At 44.3% G+C, this 19,520-nt stretch overlaps 1 protein-coding gene across 1 annotated transcript in view; it reads left to right on the forward strand.

Moving 5' to 3' along the window:
- The window catches only part of ASAP3 (ArfGAP with SH3 domain, ankyrin repeat and PH domain 3), a 93,941-nt gene extending 79,781 nt beyond the window's left edge, over window positions 1-14,160 (forward strand). The window contains exons 17-26 of the mRNA XM_032228013.1: window positions 1,686-1,866; window positions 3,453-3,538; window positions 4,830-4,945; window positions 6,196-6,263; window positions 7,195-7,302; window positions 7,513-7,741; window positions 7,909-8,182; window positions 11,042-11,216; window positions 12,095-12,217; window positions 12,981-14,160. Coding sequence (XP_032083904.1) covers window positions 1,686-1,866; window positions 3,453-3,538; window positions 4,830-4,945; window positions 6,196-6,263; window positions 7,195-7,302; window positions 7,513-7,741; window positions 7,909-8,182; window positions 11,042-11,216; window positions 12,095-12,217; window positions 12,981-13,055 — 1,435 coding nt within the window. The 3' untranslated portion in view covers window positions 13,056-14,160. The remainder of the gene's footprint in view (window positions 1-1,685; window positions 1,867-3,452; window positions 3,539-4,829; window positions 4,946-6,195; window positions 6,264-7,194; window positions 7,303-7,512; window positions 7,742-7,908; window positions 8,183-11,041; window positions 11,217-12,094; window positions 12,218-12,980) is intronic.
- The last annotated feature ends 5,360 nt before the right edge of the window (window positions 14,161-19,520 follow it).

The following is a 19,520-nucleotide window of genomic DNA, read 5'->3' on the forward strand; positions in this document are numbered from 1 at the left end:
GGAGATATCTGATGAGGATGGACTTGGGGCAGAGGGTAGGGCCCCATCTCTGTTGTCAGAATACAACAAGAAGAAACAAGGGTAAGGTCACTCAGAATCACTGAGAGTTAATGGGCAGCCACATAAATCCTCCAAATAAATAAATAAATAAAACAAGGTCAGGACCTGGCTCTGTGGTTTTACATAGGATGGGCACAGCCTTGTTTCTAAAAAGAAGAGTCTGTGGAAATTTGAACTGGCTGTTGGCAACTGCAAAAAACATTCACTTGCTCCACTCCAGGGGACTGGAGGCTAAAACATAAAGAACAGTTGCTGGAACTGGGTATGTCTAGTTTAATGAAAAGAAGGACCAGGGGAGACATGATAGCAGGGTTGTAATATCTCACAGGGTTGCAACAAAGAAGAGGGAGTCAAGCTATTCTCCAAACCACCTGTGGGCAGGACAGGAAGCAATGGGTGGAAACTCATCAAGGAGAGAAGCAGCTTAGAACTAAGAAAAAAATTCCTGGCAGTTAGAACCATTAATCAGTGGAACAATTTGCCTCCAGAGGTTGTGAATTCTCCAACACTGGAAGTTTTTAAGAAGATGTTGGATAACCATTTGTCTGAAGTGGTGCAGGGTTTCCTGCCTAAACAGGGGATTGGACCAGAAGACTTCCAAGATCCCAACTCTGTTATTCTATTCTATTCTTCTTAGTTTTACTATTTTCTCTACATTTATTTTTCACACACACACACACAAACACACACACAGACACACACACACACACACACACACCAACATGCTTTCACCAGTAGGAAAACTTGAATGTTGCTACCCAAGCTGTGCACAATTTTAATAAATGTAAATTTAATAAATAAGCAAATACTTGTGACTTTGCAATGTAACTGCTATTTAGAAATCTGCTCCTTTGCTTTCCCCAGCTGGACGCTTTACCAGCCATTGTCTACCAAGATTACTTTGTTAGCCATAGATCTAGCAACTTGAGGTCCCAAAATTAATATTGAATGATGCACGCCTGTGTAGTATACATTCCCATCACATGTATAACATCTTGGGTCATGCTTAGCAGCAGTCCTTGGGCTTCGAAATGCCCTCCCTGTGGAGTTGATACATCTCTGCATCATACCAACAGCCATTTTCAATCCCTCAGTTCTTGGCAGTCCTTGCTTCTAAATATCTATTACTTGAGGATTAAACAATGGGAATGGAGAACATAGAGAAGCACATGCCCATTGAAAGTACAGTGGAACTCAGTGTATTTTGATGCAAAAATTTTGTCCTGGTACTCGTTTGTTTGGTACTCGACTTGTTGGGTTTAGCTACACTGTGACTCACTATATTATGTCTTATGGGGAAAATTTGTTTGGTACTCATCATGTCTGGTACTCATCACACCTCCTGGAACCAATTAACGATGAGTACCAAGATACCACTGTAATAAAACACAGGACTGGCTGAGCTGAGCCCTTCTTATGTACCTCTAAGGCAGAGGTGGGGACAATGGCCCTTTATGACTAGTGGACTTCAACCCCCAGAATTCCTGAACTGGCGTGGCTGGTTCAGGAATTCCGGGAGTTGAAGTCCGCAAATCATAAAAGGGCCATCATTCCCCACCCTTGCCCTAAGGTCTCAAAAAAAACAACCAACACTTTTGGAGAACTTTTCCTCTTCCCAAATGCAGGAATACCAGGAAGGAATTCATCATGGCAAAGTATATGGAACGCAAGTATGTCCACAAAGTTACCAAGGAAGATCCTTACCGAGTCTGGGAAGCTATCCGAAGCAGGGATCTCTTGGCACTGCTCCAGGCTTTTGCTGAAGGCCACGATCTGTCCAAACCTCTCGTGAGTCCTGAAGGTCAGGTGAGTGGGACAAAGTGGGGCACAAGAAACAGAAGTCGGCCAAAACATGGTTGCTTTGATAAATGACCTTCACGTTCTTGATTTTTATTTATTGGCTAGCCATTAACCCAGAGTTGCCTGGATATTTATTTGTAGGGGGAAAATGCCAGTACCAAACATAATTTCTAATGTTAGATTTTCCCCCTTACCAGAGGGAGCCCCCTTGTGAGTACTGTGAAGCTGTTACCATGGCAACTCCACTACATTGTACACTAGAAGCCATTTTACGGCCGTATAGTAGAAGCCATTTTAAGGCACAACAGGCTGTATCTTAACAGAACACACACCCCGAAAGATTGGTATTGTTTGTAGTTTCGGCTTGCGGCCTCTGTGGCATGGGTATTCTTGACAAAAGAATGGACAGTTATAGGTTGAATCTCTCATAACAGAAACCCACATCTGACAGACACCTATGAGGCTTCCTTTAATATCAACTTAGGATATTAAGAAGTCCTGGTGGTGGCACAGTGGTTAAAGTGTGGTACTGCAGTCTAACTCTGCCCATAGACTGAAGCTCGATCCTGATGGGCTCAAGATTGACTAAGACTTCCATCCTTCCAGAATTGGTAAAATGAGGGCCCAAATTGTTGGGAGCAATGTGCTGACATTGTCAACTGCCCAGAGAGTGCTGTAAAACACTATGGAGTGGTATATACTGTATTTTTTGAAGTATAAGACGCGCCGAAGTATAAGATGCACCTACCTTTTGGGGAGGAAAAGAAGAAAAAAAAATCTGTCTCTGCCTCCCAGCAATTTGCCTCCTTGCAGCAAACAGCCTGTTTCAGTTTCAATTTCAGCACAGCCTGATTAGCACAAGCAACTGATTGTCGGCCCCCTGATGATCAGCTGTTTCAGGCTGCAGGGATTGCCATTGCCTATTGCTGCCTCTGTTTCCCCCATTTTCAGCCTCTGTGCGCCCTGTTTTCGGCCTCTGCCCACCCTGTTTTCTGCCCATTCTAGGCGGCGTGGATTGGAATAGGCGGAAAATGGGGTGCACAGAGGCTGAAAACAGGGCCCACAGAGGCAGCAATAGGCAATGGCAATCACTGCAGCCTGAAACAGCTGATCATCAGGGGGCCGACAATCAGCTGCTTGTGCTAATCAGGCTGTGCTGAAATTGAAACTGAAACAGGCTGTTCGCTGCAAGGAGGCAAATTGCTGGGAGGCAGAGACAGATCGGGAGGCCAATCCAACCGACAATCAGCTGCTTGTGCTAATCAAGCTGTGCTGAAACTGAAATAGGCTGTTTGCTGTTTGCTGCAAGGAGGCAAATTGCTAGCAGGCAGAAACCAAAGGGTGGAGGCCAGTGGGTGAGTGGGACTACATTCAGTGTATAAAACATACCCAAATTTTCACCCTCTTTGAGTGGGGGAAAGTGTGTCTTATACTCTGAAAAATACAGTAAGTCTAAGTGCTATTTCTATTGCTATCGACTTGATGTAATGTAATTCAGATGTCTTTGTGGTTCATTTTTTTAGATTTTTATTTTAATTTGACTTCCATTGTAAAAAGTTCTGCAAAATGTTTGCTTCTTCTTCTTCTAATAGGAACAAGGTGAACCAGCCTTGCATTGGGCAGTACGCTATGCCAACAAAACCTCCCTTCCATTGGTGGATTTCATTATTCAGAATGGGTAAGCCTTAGTTTGAAGGATCCTTATTACTGGATTCTGAGGCCCCTTCTGAGAAGTCTTCTTTTGCTCCTGGTGTGGCTAGATTAGTGTTGAAGGGAGAGTAAGAATGAAACTCACTAGCCTTGCCCACAGGCTTTCAAAGCAGCAAGCATCTCTACTTATTTAGACTTTTGATGCAGTTTGCAATAGATCCTGCCCCTTTTAATCCCTTCTCGCCCTTCCTCCCAACCCATCTGCAAATTTATTTGCAATCCTCAGAGGTATAAATTGTAACATTTATTGGAAGATTGCACTGGAAGAACCGGGGAGAAAAAAAGGTAGCTGTTCAAGCAAAGCTGCGTTTCTGTTTGAAATTGAAATTACTTTATTGTCATTGTACGTATATACACAGTGTATCCACACAACAAAATTCACATAACACCCAGAGACCAGGTCCAACACACATGACAATCCCAAAACACCCCCCTCACCCACCCACCAGTGGTGGGTTTCAAAAATTGTTCGAACCTACTCTGTGGGTGTAGCCTTCTTTGTGGAAGTGGCTTGCTGCCCATGTGACTGGATGGGAGTGGCTTGCCGCCCATGTGACCGGATATGAAGATGCTGACGACACTTGTCAGAACCACCTTAAATTATCTCACACACAGCATTGGTATGCGTCAGAATATGATGTAAACTTGTTTTTTAAAAGGCATCTTTGGTTTGCGTTAAAACAACTTCAACACAGGCAATGTTCTGATTGCACCACAAACGCAGTAGTCATCCTTACCTTTCACAGAGGCACTGAGTTTTATAAATTTGAGCATGATAGTGTAGAATAATCATATCCAAGGACCAGTGGTGGGTTTCAAAATTTTTTGGAACCTCTTCTGTAGGTGTGGCCTGCTTTCCAGGTCCACTGGTGGAACCTCTTCTAACCGGTTTGGTAGATTTGACGAACCGGTTCTACCGAATAGGTGCGAACTGGTAGGAACCCACCTCTGCCACCCACCAAAAATTCCCCACCCCATAACCACCCAAGCATCCACTTGGATATAGGAGTAAAAGATCAACTGATGATGTTGTGTCCAGTGTTGTCCATGCTGTATTAAATCATTTGGAACAACAGGGAACATATGTAAAGTTGTTTGCAGGTCACTTTGGAAGTACAAATGCCTCCCTTGTGCGGTTGTGCAAATTGAAAGCACGTGTCTTATGTCCTTTTTAAGAACTGAGGTTTCCCATGATGTACTGATGGAAACAAAAACAATCAGACCTGAAATGTGCCACTTTGCTATCCCTCTGTACGTAGGGGAAATCTGGACCGACCCACTGCGGATGGGAACACAGCCTTACATTACGGAGTCCAGTATAATCAGCCCAATTGCATCAAGTTGTTACTGAAAGGGAAAGCTTCTACAAAGGCAGGTAGGATGCCCACCTGGATGGATATGGAGGGAGAAAGATTGGTAACTTCAGAGTCTTACTACAAGGGAGTACGTGGCCGATCCTACCATAAGGCAGAAGGAAGCAGCCCGCTTGGGTGGCAAACGGCTGGAAACAACCCTCATGCATTCTCCTCTTGAGCTTTTTGTTTATTCTTGCTTTCTTGGGGGATAAAGTTGGGTGTGCCAAGCTTGTTTTATGGCCCTAAACCTGCCTACTGTTCTCATCATGGTAGGATACTGGAGCCCACTGCCAGTACTGCAATAAAAATAAAATATAGCTGTGTGGTCAGTTTCTGTCAATGGAATTTTCCAGGCTGGCTGAGAATATTATCTTTTGCAACATCTTGGATTCAGAAAAGCTTTGGGGATTCTTGAAAGAGAATTGCTTCCTTGGATCAATTGAATAATGTGGTGGACAAATGCAGGAAGGTTGAGTGACTGGGCTTTGATGAATGTGATACCATAAAGTAAAGGTAAAAGTTCCCCCTGCACATATGTGCTAGTCGTTTCCAGCTCTAGGGGGCAGTGCTCATCTCTGTTTCAAAGCCGAAGAGCCAGCGCTGTCCGAAGACGTCTCCGTGGTCATGTGGCCGGCATGACTAAATGCCAAAGGCGCACGGAGCGCTGTTACCTTCCCACCAAAGGTGGTCCCTATTTTTCTACTTGTATTTTTACGTGCTTTTGAACTGCTAGGTTGGCAGAAGCTGGGACAAGTAACTACGTTATGTGGCGCTAGGGATTCGAACCACCGAACTGACGACCTTTCTGATCAACAAGCTCAGCGTCTTAGCTATTGAGCCACCCTTGTGATGCCATACTTCTATTAAAATATATAATAAGCTTTATAATTGGTGCAGTGGCCCACAGGTGGAGCTATCGCCTCACAATCAGGAGTCTTTGAGTTCGATCCTGGGTAGAGGCAGATATTTCTCTCTCTGGGCACACTGAGAATATATCTGCTAAAAAAAACAACCTCCGCATTGGTGATAGGAAGGGCATCTGGCCAGTAAACACTCAGCTCCATTCAGTTGCCCAGACTCCACTCTGCAATGGATTATGGAGTCATTAAAAGATGATGATGATGTAATAAGCTTTATGTGATTATTCCTATGAGGTGCAAGTATCTATACATCATTCAAAATTATGGTGCACCTATCCTCGCTGTTTGTGTAGCTCATTGTTTGAAAATCTGTGGATTCAGATTGGTGTCTCCTTTTGATTCTCCTCCAGTAAATGCAGCGGGTGAAACACCTCTCGATATGGCACGAAGATTCAAGAATGCTGAGTGCAAAGACTTGGTAGGTGGAGGTAAGGGGGCCTTAGACCTTAGGTGGGAGAATTGTGCTTTCCAGATAATGTTACTTCATGATGACCATCCTTCTTGACCAGTAGCCAGGCTGTATTGACAACTTTTCTATAGCAGGAAGGTGTTCTGAGAGCATGAAGCAGACTCCTTGCCCCCAAAAAACCCTGAATTTATTGTGAATTCTGCTCATCCACATCCATCAAAGTGTTTCAAGGGAGGATTTATTGTCACAGACCTTATCTGACTTGGAGATCTGCCAGGCTGATATCTGCAAAACTTGGCCAGGAGTCTCAGAGAGTCACGAATCAATTAAGCCAACTAATTGTCTCCTGCAAGCTCCACTCCCCTTTCGCTCCTCTTTTATTTCCTCTGGGAGGGGCCATTAATCGTCCATCTGTGGCCTTACTCCAAGTCGACCCCTGTTCTTTAGCTGTTTCGTTCATCTGGCAACTCTGTGCATGCACACACTGGGAACAGGCTCCAGTTGTTTGTCTGCCTCACTGATGTCTGACTCTGAAGGCAGCTGATAACTGGTGTGTGTGGGGTGCAAAGTTCAAGCATGCTAACATTTCATTCATGGATATGATTTATGACACAAACTGAGGGAGGGGAGAGACGGGTAAAATGCAAAGGCAATTAACCGGAAATCAGTTTCGGCTCCGCAGAAGAACATGCCAAAATATTGATCCTAATAAATGACTGGATTTCTTTTGAACTTTGTCTCGAGGCTCGTAAATTAATTAGGTCATCTTTTGGAAACTTCGCAGTGGGCTTTTCTCAGACTGCTATCTAAGGCAGAGGTTTCTCTCTGACTGACAGGCATTGTGTCAACCTGAAGAATGACATCACAACCTTTGAAGGAATAGGAGAACCTCTTAGATGGTGAACTGACCAAGGATGTCCTTTTTATCCTTTTGTGATAGCTGGAGCAGGCCCAGGCTGGGAAGTTGGCTATGCAGATCCATGTGGACTACGACTGGGAAACGTCTCAGGAGTTCTCATACGACAGCGAAGATGAGCTGGATGAAAAGGTGCTGGCATAACAACTCCATTTGTTGTTGTGTCCTATCTGATAATGTTCCAGGGGCAGGGCGGGGTGGGCAGGGCCATCCGGTCCTTGCAACAACCTGTTCGGCAAACCGGATGCACAATTAACACCCGGTTCGCCTGAACCGGTGCGAACTGGCTGAATCCCACCCCTGATTCCAGGTGCTGATGACATCTGCTGCTTTGTCTGATAGATTAGCCCACTGCAACGATCTTTTGGGTCTTCACCATCTCCCACCACCGGCCAGCCCATTCTCTTCTCTCCAAATCGGTGGGGCTGCTCTGGCATGGATATCAGCAACAAGACCTACGAGACCATCGTGATCCCTTCGCAGCCTGGTCAACGAAACTCTGCCACTGAGAAGACCCCACCGCCACTGCCACTCAAGAAGCCTCCGAAAGGGAGCAGCAAATCAAAACCAGGTGAAGCAAAAATGTCGGCAAAGCTGTATGCATGCTCGCACATTACTTTGGGGCTGGTGGGTGGAGCTTCTTGCAGCCGCCATTACCAGTTTGCCTGAACTGGAGAGAACTGGCTGAATCCCACCTCTGTTCTGCTCCCATAAGTGATTGTTTCCCTTGCTTTCCAGATGCCTCTGAATCGCTACCCCATTCGCCAGACAGCCCTGACGTTTGGAACTCATCCCTTTCCAGCATCCCCAGTGTGTTGGAGGGTGGCCCATTCTGGCAATCAGCCAACGTCCGTAACTCTATGGAAGTCAAAGCCACAGCCTATTGGGAGACCTGCTCCGATGTCGGCGGTGCCTCTCAACGGCGAAGATCAGAGCCTACTCAGATGATAGCTCTGCAGCCTTCCCCTGGGACCTCTCCGGAACCAGGACAAACACCCCCAGTCAGGTTCAGGTGAGACCAGAAGTTATCAGACCAGATGCTGTCCATGAGAAGGGTGGCCATATGCATCACATTCATAAAATAAAAACCAATCCCTTGTAAGTTGAGCAGCTTAGTAGGTTGAGCCCTGGTGACGCAGTGGTTAGAATGCAGGATTGGAGGCTAACTCTGCCCACAGCCAGGAGTTCGATCCTGACTAGCTGGAGGTTGACTCAGCCTTCCATCCTTCCGAGGTCAGTAAAATGAGGAGCCAGATTATTGTGGGCAGTACACTGACATTGTAAACTTCTCAGAGAGTGCTGTAAAGCATTATGGAGTGGTAGATAAGTCTAAGTGCTACTGCTATTGCTGCTATTATCAGCAGTTTCCATTCCCTGTACAGTTTTCAGCTAAAATCTATAGGAGGACCTGGGTTCCTTCTGTTGTCTCTGATTAAGACAAAGCATTCAACCGTTTAATGGTTTAGCCTCATAAGAACCCAGCTGCTGCAGCTTGTAAACCATCATTAGTGGCTTAGCAAGTAAGGAGCCCGACAACTGGAGTTTATTGAATATACTATGATTAAGCAAACCATAAGGGCTCAGTGGCTAAGATGCTGAGCTTATCGATCAGAAGGTCGGCAGTTCAGCTGTTCAAATCCCTAGCGCCGCGTAACAGAGTAAGCTCCCGTTACTTGTCCCAGCTTCTGCCAACCCAGCAGTTCAAAAGCACGTAAAAAATGCAAGTAGACAAACAGGGACCACTCTGGTGGGAAGGTAACAGCGCTCCGTGCACCTTCACCGTTTAATCATGCCGGCCACTTGACCACGGAGACATCTTTGGATAGCACTGGCTCTTTGGCTTTACCTAAGCAAACCATAATTTCTAGTTCTCTGTGTTTGGGACCCAGCCATTTCCCCAGCCTGGTGTATGAAGGAGGCTGGCGCATTAAGCTTCCGTAGCATGGTTGATTTGCTTACATATCACATATCACTTGAATCCAGCTGGTAGAGTATCCAGGCCAGGTGTGTGGAGCTTCACATGTTGCTCAGATGTTTGAATCCATTTTTCATGGCTATTGACACAGTAATAGTTTTCCCTAGCAAGATAACCAGTATTTAGTTTCTCGAATAAATAAACATACTATAATATGGTTACGGTGTTGGCAAAGGAGTTGGTGACTCTACAATAATTTGGGAGGCTGTTGTAGACAAACACCACTATAAAAGTTATATATAAGTAGGTCCAAAATTAGTCCATACTGGTGTCATTTCTAAAATATTCCTTCCTTATTAATAGTATCTATCATTATATTTATTTAGGCTTCCACCTTCAAGTGCAAGCATATAAAAGCATCATATCTATAAAACCATAATCTCTCACTTCCAAAAAGGAGCCCAGATATTAATTCTAAATTGTAACTTGAGAAGGCATTCTCCCGATTCTCCCTGCTGATACACATGCAGGTAGTCCTCGACTTATGACCACAATTGAGCCCAAAGTTTCTGTTGTTTGTTTGGGTTTTGCCCCATTTTGCAATTTTTCTTGCCATCATTAAGTGAATCACTGCAGGCATTAAATTAGAAAAACAGTTGTTAAGCGAATCTGGCTTCCCTGTTGATTTTGCTTGTCAGAAGGTCGCAAAAGGGGATCATATGACCCCCGGGACACTGCAACCGTCATAAATATGAATCAGTTGCCAAGTGTTTGAATTTTGATTGCATGACCATGGGGATGCGGCAAAGGTCGTAAGTCTGAAAAACGGTCATAAGTCACTTTTTTCATTGCCGTTGTAACTTTGAACAGTCACTAAATGAACTGTTGTAAGTCAAGGATTACCTGTGCATTATTTTAACATCTGTACCAAAGTGGGCTCTATTCTCTACTACTGTGTTTTCCCGAAAATAAGACAGGGTTTTATTTTCTTTTGACCACCCCAAAATAAGCGCTTGACCTTATTTTCGGGGAGGTCTTATTATATTTGAGGTGGAGGAGGCCCCTTAACCTTGTCCTGTGGCTCACGCATCAGCTGATCCAGAACGGGCCGGAAGTTTGGTCTCTCTTTCTGGCACACTCTTGCCAGCCCCAACATTGCTGGGCCTGCTGTTCTTTTTGTGGCCGCCACTAAGAGAAGGGCTGTGGTAGCTAGGGTTTGCGGGAGCGGCCTCCGCAAGGCCATTCCGCATGGATGGCAGGTATATGTGGGGTGTGTGGGGCATGCTCCTCTCCCCCAGGAAATGGCAGGCTGCGCATGCAGTTAAATATTTTGGAGGGGAGCTTATTTTGGGGGGGGAGGGCTTATTTTAGCGCATGCACTCAAAAGCCCGATTGGGCTTATTATCCGGGGAGGTCTTATTTTCGGGGAAACAGGTTATACATGCTGCTGATAAATCAACAAGGAGAAACAAAACATGCTTTTCATCAAATCTCTGACCAAGCATAAAAAGAAGGGTGAATGAGGAAAGAAAAGGAACACGAGAATAAACAAACAAACTAACTAACCAGATACCAACTCTTAATGTTTAGGGCAATGTTTCTCAACCTTGGAGACTTGAAGTCCTGTGGACTCCACAGGACTTCAAGTCTCCAAGGTTGAGAAACACTGGTTTAGGGACTTCTGTAATGGTTTATGATGGGAATGGGTTGCAAAGGAAGAAGGAGAGACAGAGCCTCTTGTCCAAACCTTCCCCAGCCTCCAGGAGTGACCCATGCTCCTCCCCAACCTCCTCACAGTCCGACTCTGCTGTCAGCTCTGCCGGCAGACAGGCCACAACAATAAGTTCCGGAAGTCTTATTTCCCAGGCCAAATTGGTATCTCTTTTCGATAGTCCCACAAGAAGACACTCTCCACCACCAAAAATGATTTCTGAGACACCTTCTTTTCTCCTACAGCTCAGAGAGCACCAGGTCCTATCGACGGATCAGTAGTAGCAGCTCGATGGGTAAATATTCCAGCAGCCCTCTCTCCCCGCAGAGCCCTTGTTGCCCGGATGAAGTGTCTTTATGCAAAACTGCGATGCCAGGGCCGACACCTCTGCCTGTGCCAACGCCAAGAAGATTTGCACCAGTGAGTTATGGAGAGACAGCAAGAGGTTGTGTGGTTTGTTTTTTTTAACAGTTTGAGCCATCTGGAGTTGGGGGTCTCCTTTCTACCCAGCATTAACATGGTATCCCTGGGCAGCAATCTGGGCTCAGTTATAGAATGGGTATCCATTTCAACCTTAGAGCTGATGGCAGCAATCTCAGAAAGCCAGGGGGAGGGGACGAGGTTGGCATTTTCCTCCAAGTTTCAAAATAAGAACCCATGCCAAGAGGCAGCAGTGATGGATCTGCCATGTGTTTTCTAGACCATAGCAGGCACAGAGTAATACTGTGTTGGCAAGCAACAGCAATTGCTTCTGAATGCCCATTTGTGTTACGGTTCCAGGATCTGAAAGGCTGCCCTGTCAATTATCACACATATGTGGATGTGTCAATTTTCCATTTTTAAAGCAATGACGCCGCCAGTTAAATTTGTTGTTGTTCATTTATGTCTCTGCATATAAATATATAGGAGTATATCTATAGCTAAGATAGAGGGACGCGGTGGCTCAGTGGTTAAGATATGCTGAGCTTGTCGATCAGAAGGTTCAGCAGTTCGAATCCCCAGTGGTGCGTAACGGAGTCAGCTCCCGTTACTTGTCCCAGCTTCTGCCAACCTAGCAGTTTGAAAGCACGTAAAAATGCAAGTAGAAAAATAGGAACCACCTTTGGTGGGAAGGTAACAGCGTTCCGTGTACATTGTTGAATGTTCCTTAGTGCAGAGAACACCCTATGCTGCTTTCATGCAAATTCGTTTGCACCCAGCACTGCTGTCACCTCTCTGCCTCTTCAGCCATAAAAGCCATCTGGGGGAAGCAAGGGATTTTATCATAAAACTGATAATTACTCTTCTGCCCTTCACAGGCCAAAGGACGGTTAAATCGAGTCAAGGCTTTGGCTGACTGCAAAGGGGACAAGGCCCGCGAGTTGACTTTCTCCAAGGGCGAAGTCATCGTAGTAACACGGGAAGAGGATGAGCAAAATTGGGTCAGTACTGCTGCTTTTCCTCACCGGATTAGAGTAGAAATATAATTTTCCTCTGAGCTTCAGTGGAGAAGGAGAAGGTTGTCCTTTAGAGAAATACCTTGGGAAGCATTCCTGAAAAGGACACTTGTGTTTTTGTCTAGATTGTGATTTTTGTTCATCTTCCCCTCTAAAATCTATCTTCTGCTTACACGCAGCCCTTGACTTAATATCTCAGCATTTCATTTTATCTTTAGATCAGTAACTTTCAAGAGCCACTTTGGGAGAAACGAGAGCTAAAATTTCAACATGCAGAAAAGAGCAAGGAAAGTGACCTTCATGGAGAGAAGCTTTTGGCTCGTCAAAAGGGGATGAAATGATTTTTGAGTCCAGAACAGCCAGAGAACATTTAGAAGTGGTGCAGAGAGGCTCATCCCTAATTTAATAAACTAGCTGATAACTTGGCTCTACCTGGGTATTTATTTATCCCAACCCTCCTTCCATGAACAATTTCTAATGTTGGATTTTCTCCATTACCAGAGGGAACCCCCTTGTGGAGTACTGTGAATCCGTTACCATGGCGATTGCACAGTGCTGTACAGTAGAAGCCATTTTAAGGCAGTGCGGTAGAAGACCTCTTACATAGCTGCAGATCTAATGAAGCAGGGTTGCTTCACATCCAGTTCTTGTCATTTCTTTCCCTATGGGAAAAAACTGGGATCAGAGCCTAATGTGCTGCTACTCTTTATTTGTAGTTTCTCGTTCTCATGGGATGTTTTCCTTCCAGGTTGGATTCATTGCAGGTGATGGCACAAGGACAGGTGTCTTTCCTTCCAACTTCGTCCAGCCGTTGCAAGACTGAGTGGACCCAGTTTGGTCTTCTCTAAACAGATGAGGCAGCATGATCTGCTCTGGAGACGGACAAAGTGTGGAGGGGGCTTTGCTGGATCTCCATAGAGCTCCATGGTCTTCATGGGATGTCATTTCCTTATTCAGTTCCATGATAATGTTGCTAGGAAGAGATGATGGAATCTGGCTTTTGAGACTCTTTTTTCTTTTTGTAAACAGAAAGGGGGAGGGACCATGGACAAAGGACCTATATGTCAATGTGACTCGATGGACCTCTTTTTGTCCCTTCAATTGTGGAGGGAAGTATGTCACCTTCGTTGTATAACGTAGACGCTCTACCACGAAATCACCTCTATTTTGCCACTGGATCTCATTCAGATCGTCCTGTGCCCATTTTGAGCCATGGAGGAATGGATCCAATTTCTTCAGTGCAACCACTTGATTTAATACCAGTCTCAGTTTCCATGTCAACAACCAAGAGGGAGCAGAAGCATTTAGAAAGTAGTTTTCCAGGGGTGGGGGTGGGGGGTTGGAAATGGCAAGGAATCAATGCTGAAGATTGTATGGGAAGCCTTGGGCGGGAGGTTGGGCAGGGCTGCTGTTAATCCTTGCTCCAATGGTATGAGTCACCTTCGTGTTTTGTTCATGGGGAAACAATTCCCCTATTGCAGAATATACGATTCTCTGCGATAGAAGATTCTGGATTTTGTCTCGGTCTGGTTGTTATTAACTCAAGCTGAATGGATCGTCACTCACCCAAGGATCGCCATTTTGTTTCCTCAGAATCTGTCTCCCTTCTAGGACTTTTCTCTAAACAACTTCATTAAAAAGAGAACCTCACCTTGTTGGGTAAAAATCCCCTCTGTGCAAAGTTGTTTTAAAAATACTGCAGGCAAGAACTTAGTGTCTGAAAGGGGTTAGGGTCCACTTAAGAAATCTGCAAAAAAAATTGAGGCAGCACCGTCAAGCTTGCTTGTAGTCTTAAGCTATCATTTTATCTGCTCAGTGTTGAACATTATACGTCTACAGTTTGAAAGGGCTCCTGACCAGAGGTGGTATTCAGCCAGTTCTGGCAGGTTCTGGAGAACCGGTAGTGGAAATTTTGAGTAGTTTGGAGAACTGGCAAATAGGCTGCCCCCTCCCCCCCCCCAGCCTCCCAGCTGATCTTCTTTTGTTGCCCTGCACAGGAGAACGGAGCTGGAAAGCAGGCTAGTGGGGTGGGGTGGAAATGGGGTTTTTGCAGTATCCTTCCCCTGCCACGCCCACAAAGCCACACCACACCCACAAATTCACGCCCACAGAACCGGTAGTAAAGAGTTTTGAATCCCATCGCTGCTTCTGATGCGAACAGCCGATAAAAATCTCAGTTTTCAATCGGTAGAAATTTGGAAACATTTCAATGGGCTTGCTGATTTAGGGGGAAAAATGTACTGCTACCCCAAGCTTCATCATCATTGTTAGAAAAATAATGACCAGGACTAGATTAAATAAACTGTAGATTTCCATGAACTTTATGGGTTGATGGATTGAGTCCTGACAAATTCTCTCTGAAGCCACTGGGAGTGAAATGCAACTCACTTCATTTGAATTCAGCCTTTTTCCTAAAATGCCAAATATAACTTGAAGTTTTCTCTACCTCTCGCTGAGCTCAAAGAGAGGGCACCACAGTTTTGGCTAAGTGGAAAAAAATCCAACCGAGGAAATCCAGCTATGGTAATCCAAATTTACCTCTCCATTGTCATCGCTAAAGTAAGACTTCAACCTTTTTTTAAAAAAAGTCTTGTTCTTTAAAATAAGTATGTTAATACAGGTAGTCCCCAGATACAATGGAGCCCCAAATTTCTGTTGCTAAGTGAGACTTGTTAACTGAGTTTTGCTCCATTTTACGACCTTGCTTACCACAGTTGTTAAGTGAATCATTGCAGGTTAAGTTAGTAACCCAGTTGTTAAATGGCTTCCCCAGTGACTGCTTGTCAGAAGGTCACGAAAAGTGGTCACATGACCCCGGACACTGCAACTGTCATAAATGCGAGTCAGTTGATCACGTCACTATGTGGATGCTGCATGGTCGTGTGAAAAATGGTCATAAATCACTTTTTTTAGGGGTATTGTAACTTCGAATGGTCACTAAATGAACTGTTATATGTCGAGGACTCTAATGAAAAAAAATGTACATATGTCCCTTCAAATGTTGCTGTCTCAAAGCTTTAGATGTTAACCAAATGTCCTGGAATATCTATCATCGTGCAGAGTGCCTAGGTGGCCATGAACAATTTCTAATGTCTTGCTCCTTAAGAGGTTAAATCTCTTTGTCGCTTGAATATTCCCAGTCTGGTTTGACCAGTTTTAAAGAGTCAGACTTTTTAAACTATATATAGTTTTTTTTTCATTCACTATTGTGCAAACCTTTTAACAACAAGTCTTTTGCAAAATCCACCAGTCTGTACGTTCATTTGAAATTTGCAAATTAAAAAAAGAGAGAGAGAGTCAGACAGAGAGAAAAACATTGTGACACCCAGTGAATGCTTGCTGTTTTAAAACAGTAAGAGGCTGAATTTGCTCAATAAACTCAATAAACATGATTTTTTTTAGCCATGGCAACAACCAGCATTCCTTCATTCTCCCTGAACAAACAGGAACGTTGTTAAATGGGCTGGTTAGAAAATTGGACTGATGAAAGGTGTGTTTTAAGAACATGGTACTTAATCCCCATTTTCTTCAGATCCTATGAATGAGAGGAATTGAAGTGACATTTTTTTCTGGTTCGTGCAGCATGAATCACAATATAGAAAAGTCCATCAGTCCAGATACATATTCAGGCAAAAAAAGAAAGAAAGAAAGAAAACCTAGAGAAATGGACTTGGGGATACTAATAAGAAGTAGAAGGAACTATGAAGACATGTTTTAACGCCGAAAGGCAGAGGCCTGTGATGTGTACAAAGGTATATGTAACAAAGGCTGGCTTTGAGCTTTCAGTTTATTCACCTATAGTTTTAGTTTCTTTTAAAACGTAAATCCTCTTAAGGAAAGAGGAATGAGAATATGAGAAGGAAATGGACATGTATGAGTAGTTATGGACAAGATTCTTAAATAACAAATGGCTTTCTCTTTTGGGGGGTATTTCATTTCCTCCTAATTGCTGTGTGTCAGAAGTGAACTCACCTCCTAATCATACACTATATTGCCAAAAGTATTCACTCACCTGCCTTTACTCACATATGAACTTACCGTAAGTGACATCCCATTCCTAATCCATAGGGTTCAATATGAAGTCTGTCCACCCTTTGCAGCTATAACAGCTTCAACTCTTCTGGGAAAGCTGTCCACAAGGTTCAGGAGTGTGTTTATGGGAATTTTTGACCATTCTTCCAGAAACACATTTGTGAGGTCACACACTGATGTTGGACAGGTTTACGTGGCCTACCACTTCGTGGCTGAGTTGCTGTCGTTCCCAAACACTTCCACGTTCTTATAATACAGCTGACAGTTGACTGTGGAACATTTAGGAGCGAGGAAATCTCACGACTGGATTTGTTGCACAGGTGGCATCCTATCACAGTTCCACGCTGGAATTCACTGAGCTCCTGAGAGTGACCCATTCTTTCACCAATGTTTGTCAAAACAGTCTGCATGCCTAGGTACTTGATTTTACACCCCTGTGGCCATGGAAGTGATTGGAACACCTGATTCTGATTATTTGAATGGGTGAGCAAATACTTTTGGCAATATAGTGTTCTCTGATTTTTTAAAAAAAGCTGTGGATTAATTCTAGATGCAGAAGACTTTTGCTTGTAGGAATGATAGCTGTACAGATAGTCCTTGATTTAAAACGCTTCATTTAGTGACCGCTTGAAGTTACAACGGCACTAGAAAATGTGACTGGGGACCCCTTTTTATGCTTACAACACTTGCAACATCCCTGTGGTCATGCGATCAAAATTCAGATGCTTGGCAACTGACTCATATGTATGACGATTGCAGCATCCTGGAGTCCTGTGATCCCTTTTGCAACCCACCTGATAAAGTCAACGAGGAAGCTAGATTCATTTAACAACTATGTTGTTAACAACTGCAGCGATTCACTTAACCACTGTGGCAAGAAGGGTCGTAAAATGGGACAATACTCACATAACCATTTCTCACTTAGCAATAGAGATTTTGGGCTCCATTATGGTCGTAAGCCGAGGCCTACCTATACCTAACTGTATTGTGTAGCCCAGGGGTGGGTTTCAACCGGTTCGCGGCGGTCCCTGTGAACCGGTTGGTCGGCGAACCCGGAAGTAAGTAACTTCCGGGAACGGCGAAGGGCCCAGCCGCCCGCCCGCGCTTCTTACCCGGTTTTGACGAGTTCTGCGCTTCCACGCATGCGCAGGACGCATACAGCGCCTGCGCGATCCTCCAGGAGCAGCTGGAGCATCGCACAGACGCTAGTACGCATGCGTGCACCGCACGTGTGCACGAGGACGCCGACGGCCCTGTTCCAACCGAACCAGTTGGAACGGGGTGAGAAACCCACCCCTGGTGTAGCCAGTATGATAGTTGTGAGAGTGTCAAATGGCTGTGTCGTGACATTTGATGGCATTAGATATTCCTCCACATTTGGGGGTCTGCCACTTCTGCAAGCAGCATTAGTTCTCGCTCTCTTGAGATCAGCATTCCTGCTTATTATAGAATTTGTACCTTCAATTATTTTCTTGTCCCCAGCTAACATGCTAATGAAATCTCAGGGACGAAACCTTTGACAAGAGCATGGCACATTTGAAAGCATGCATTGGTCTTGAAAATGAAAGCCCCATATTAACCATTTTATCAGAATTTTTTTCTGTTCCACAGAAGAGTCTGGGGTAGCAGCTCATTTTTCAAACGGCACTAGTTTTGCTCTAAAATGACTTCCGACTGTCTTTAGCAGCAATTTTGAAGGGGAAAAAAAGCATCACTAAATAGACTCAAGCATGAAGTGCCATTTTAGCTCCAAATGCTGTGATGAAGCGGCAGTCCACAATAGGACTTCTGTGTATCTCAGGGGCTGCCACAAAGAAGAGGGTGGGGGGTCAACTTATTTTCCAAAGCAAGGCAAGAAACAATGGATGGATACTAACCAAGGACGGGGAGCAACCTAGAACTAAGGAGAAATTTCTTAACAGTGAGAACAATTAACCAGTGGAATGCCTTGGCTTCAGAAGTTGGAGGTGCTCCATCACTGGAGATTTTCAAGAAGAGTCGGGAATGGTATAGGGTCTCCTGTTAGGGCATGGGGCTGGACTAGAAGACCTCCAAAGTCCCTTCCCACTCTGTTATTCTGTTATCTTGAGGCTCACCGGAATGTCCTTGTGCTTGGAGCCTGGATTGTTCTTATTCCCAGATAAATATTCCTGGAGACCAAAGTGTAATTCTGCGGCTCTATGAATCAAAAACTGAACCTTCCTATATTCATTGCTTTTCCTAGATCAGGTTGTCCAAAATTACAACTATAATTATCTGTTTAGATACAGAGACATGTTTAATCTGCCAGTGTTTAGGACAGTGTTTCTCAACCTTGGCAACTTGAAGATGTCTGGACTTCAACTCCCAGAATTCCCCAGCCAGCGAATGCTGGCTGGGGAATTCTGAGAGTTGAAGTCCGGACATCTTCAAGTTACCAAGGTTGAGAAACACTGGTTTAGGGATTTAGATCCATCCTCTTTAATTTAGCATGGATTAAATGTGGTCAAAGTTTTAAGTTTAGTATGGAGATAATTTAAGTTGTTTTAATCCTTTATACCTGGAGGCCAATAGTTTGCCAGTGTCAACTCATTAAAATATGTGGTTAACTGAAGAGTTTCATCTTAGCAGATCGTGACACATGATTCAGCTTGTCTGGGCTTGGGAGCTAAGCAGAGTCAGGCCAGGTTAATACTTGAATGGGAGACCCCTAGGGTTGTTGGCTAGATGTGAATTTGGAGTGGGGGAAGCATCCTGGAGAAAGGAAATGGCAAACCACTTTCGTCTTGTTGTGAGAAAATAATATAAACAAATCTAGGATGTTACCAGGAGACAAGCTTGACTCAGAGATGTTTTGTTTTTAAAAAAAAGCACTTTATTAGTAAAATTACTAAAATTACAGATAACTGCATCTAAGAATAATGTACCATGATATTGGGCTTATCCTTTTAAGATTGCCCATCACTTTTGCAGAGATGTTCTTGCTAGTCGCCTCTGAAAGGTATTGCAATCTAGTAGGAATTTCTGGAAAGAAAATGTGCTTTCAAAGGTGAAGGGACTTCTCAAATTCTTCCTTGATGGAGAAGTATATAATCCAGGCATTTGTTCAGTGTTGACAGTGGTGCTGTGTTTGTTTGCATCCACACACCTGTCATGGAGAATTATTTGTCAAGCGCCGGGAAGATTAAGAGAGCCAGACATTTCAAATAGGCATAAAGATTTGATTGCAAGCTTAAGCTGTCTACAAGAATCTGAACTATCAACAGCCGAGGGAAAT

Source organism: Thamnophis elegans, chromosome 12 (assembly GCF_009769535.1).
Source record: "Thamnophis elegans isolate rThaEle1 chromosome 12, rThaEle1.pri, whole genome shotgun sequence".
Taxonomy (NCBI): Eukaryota; Metazoa; Chordata; class Lepidosauria; order Squamata; family Colubridae; genus Thamnophis; species Thamnophis elegans.